Below are 3,514 nucleotides of genomic sequence, written 5' to 3' on the forward strand. Positions count from 1 at the left end.
TCAGGAAGTCCAGGACCCAGTTGCACAGGGTGGGGTCGAGACCCAGGGTCTCGAGCTTAATGACGAGTTTGGAGGGTACTATGGTGTTAAATGCTGAGCACACACACACACACAGACACACACACACACACACACACACACACACACACACACACACACACACACACACACACACACACACACACACACACACAGTTTAAAGATGAGGTAACAATCTCAGTACAGCAGACAGTCATCATCCGTCCAACAACAACAACAGAAGCAACATTAAACTGTTTCAAATAAACTCCTTTCATTATCTGCAAACTCCCATGAGTACCGCGTTTAAACAGATAACTTAGCAACCATTATCTCTCTCTGGCAACTGTTTGAAAGGAGTGGATGAAATGTAAGTAACTGTTCATGCCAATGTACAGTAAGTTATTGTGTTGTTGATCATTGGTTTCAGGCTCACTCACTCAGCCATCCCTGTGGTTCCAGCTGGCAGCAACAAAGGCTCTCCACCTCTGTTGGTCTCCGCCCACCATCTCCACCATGCTCCACCTCTGTTGGTCTCTGCCTACCTTCTCCACCGTGCTCCACCTCTGTTGGTCTCTGCCCACCTTCTCCACCGTGCTCCACCTCTGTTGGTCTCCGCCCACCTTCTCCACCGTGCTCCACCTCTGTTGGTCTCTGCCCACCTTCTCCACCGTGCTCCACCTCTGTTGGTCTCCGCCCACCTTCTCCACCGTGCTCCACCTCTGTTGGTCTCTGCCCACCTTCTCCACCGTGCTCCACCTCTGTTGGTCTCCGCCCACCTTCTCCACCATGCTCCACCTCTGTTGGTCTCCGCCCACCTTCTCCACCGTGCTCCACCTCTGTTGGTCTCTGCCCACCATCTCCACCGTGCTCCACCTCTGTTGGTCTCTGCCCACCTTCTCCACCGTGCTCCACCTCTGTTGGTCTCTGCCCACCTTCTCCACCGTGCTCCACCTCTGTTGGTCTCTGACCACCATCTCCACCGTGCTCCACCTCTGTTGGTCTCCGCCCACCTTCTCCACCGTGCTCCACCTCTGTTGGTCTCTGCCCACCTTCTCCACCGTGCTCCACCTCTGTTGGTCTCCGCCCACCTTCTCCAATGTGCTCCAGCTTTGCTGATGTAGTTGGAGATCAGACTTCATTGTTCTCCTCCATGTTGTCTTGGGCTTCCCCCAGTTGCATCTGTACTCTTTCTTAGAACGTGTCCAATCTAACTCGAGCCTTGTATCTTCAGTATTGTATTCACAGGCACATCAACTGAAATAAAAAGCAAAATGGTAGGTTTGTTAGCTTTTCAAGTGGTAGTTTATCCAAGTCTGCCCATTTAGTAAATGTTCTGTAATGGTTTTCTGAGTTGTGAGGTAAATGGTGGTCTATATGTATGGAAGCATGTAGGATATGGTTAAAGACTACACACCTCATCACCTGACATGTTGTTCTATCATTCTACCAAACACCGCTGACCTGAGGGCTGTCAACACACATTAATACTACTACTATAATGGTCTACAATAACAGTCTACAGTATAACGCTAGTTTATAGTGCCGACGTCCAGTTTAAAAGTTGCTTGTTGAGATGACAACTGAGTTGTTCCTCTCACTAACCTTCCCCTGAACTGAGTTCCCCCCCAACATCAAAGACATCTCATTTTCCCTTATCCCTCTCTGTGAAATAATAAACAAATCAAATTCATCTTTGTAGACAGGGGATGCAGCCTATTCCCTTTGTAGTGCTCTTCTTTCGATGGGCTCTGGTCAGAAGTAGTGTGCTGTATAGGGATTTGGGTGCCATTTGGGATGCATGAAAATAAGAAAGAAGAAGAAAACGAAGTGAAGAACAAAGCGCCATGGCAACGAAGCATCATGACAACGGGCACAAAGCGTCATGACAACGAAGCATCATGACAATGGGCACAAAGCGTCATGACAACGAAGCATCATGACAACGGGCACAAAGCGTCATGACAACGAAGCATCATGACAATGGGCACAAAGCGTCATGACAACGATGGAATATATATTTTCTGCCACATTGTCATTTTCATATTTTCCCAACGATTACACCAAAAGTGCATCTAAAGAAAAAATGTACTCCCATGCAATTTCCGGGCGTGAGCACATCGGAGGGACTTCACACACATAGCAATTAACACAATTATGTCCTCTGTTGTGTGAAATAATTGGTAGTAAAAATCACCTAGCGTCGATGGGATGGAGGTGGGGATTGGAGATGGATCAGGAAATCAGTTAAGATTGTGTTCAGCAAACTGAACAGGAAAATGATAGTCTAGGAATAATCAAATTCTACAACAAAGTAACTGTTTCATGACCAAGGACAGTCACAGGTTTATACAGTTAAAATGGAATAGATAAAACCAGCACAGGACATTCCAAGTCAAAGACCTGTTCTGTGCTGGGGTGGACCGGCAGCCATCCTCTCCTCTCCTCTCCTCTCCTCTCCTCTCCTCTCCTCTCCTCTCCTCTCCTCTCCTCTCCTCAGTTAGTGTTTGTTTGTGCAGGTATCTGAGAGTAATTGGCTAAACATAATCTAATTCAAGTGAGGTCATTGTCTGTCAATATGTCTGACAGCCAATTGCTTCCCATCCAAGTAAATTGTTGTTAAGTGTCTATCTTTCCCCAGGTCAAATTAACTGACTGAGAGAGAGAGAAACAGGAGAGAGAGAGAAAAACAGGAGAGAGAGAGAAACAGGAGAGAGAGAAACAGGAGAGAGAGAGAAACAGGAGAGAGAGAGAAACAGGAGAGAGGGAGAGAAACAGGAGAGAGAGAAACAGGAGAGAGAGAGAAACAGGAGAGAGAGAGAGAAACAGGAGAGAAAAACAGAAGAGAGAGAAACAGGAGAGAGAGAGAGAAACAGGAGAGAGAGAGAGAAACAGGAGAGAGAGAGAGAAACAGGAGAGAGAGAGAAACAGGAGAGAGAGAGAGAAACAGGAGAGAGAGAAACAGGAGAGAGAGAGAAACAGGAGAGAGAGAGAGAGAGAGAAACAGGAGGGAGAGAGAGAAACAGGAGAGAGAGAAACAGGAGAGAGAGAGAAACAGGAGAGAGAGAGAGAAACAGGAGAGAGAGAAACAGGAGGGAGAGAGAGAAACAGGAGAGAGAGAGAAAACAGGAGAGAGAGAAACAGGAGGGAGAGAGAGAGAGAGAAACAGGGAGAGAGAGAGAAACAGGAGAGAGAAACAGGAGAGAGAGAGAAACAGGAGAGAGAGAAACAGGAGAGAGAGAGAAACAGGAGAGAGAGAGAACAGGAGAGAGAGAAACAGGAGAGAGAGAGAGAAACAGGAGAGAGAGAGAGAGAAACAGGAGAGAGAGAAACAGGAGAGAGAGAGAGAGAAACAGGAGAGAGAGAAACAGGAGAGAGAGAGAGAGAAACAGGAGAGAGAGAAACAGGAGAGATAGAAACAGGAGAGATAGAAACAGGAGAGAGAGAAACAGGAGAGAGGGAGAGAAACAGGAGAGAGAGAGAGAAACAGGAGAGA

General features: G+C 47.2%; 1 protein-coding gene across 1 annotated transcript; it reads right to left on the reverse strand.

The window, feature by feature from the left end:
- Nucleotides 1-458: 458 nt before the first annotated feature.
- LOC115184193 (antigen LPMC-61-like) lies at nt 459-1,160 on the reverse strand. Its single transcript, XM_029745219.1, has one exon. The coding sequence runs from the start codon at nt 1,158-1,160 to the stop codon at nt 459-461; it is 702 nt and encodes a 233-aa protein (XP_029601079.1).
- Between the last annotated feature and the right edge of the window lie 2,354 nt (nt 1,161-3,514).

This window comes from Salmo trutta, unplaced genomic scaffold (assembly GCF_901001165.1).
Source record: "Salmo trutta unplaced genomic scaffold, fSalTru1.1, whole genome shotgun sequence".
NCBI lineage: Eukaryota > Metazoa > Chordata > Actinopteri > Salmoniformes > Salmonidae > Salmo > Salmo trutta.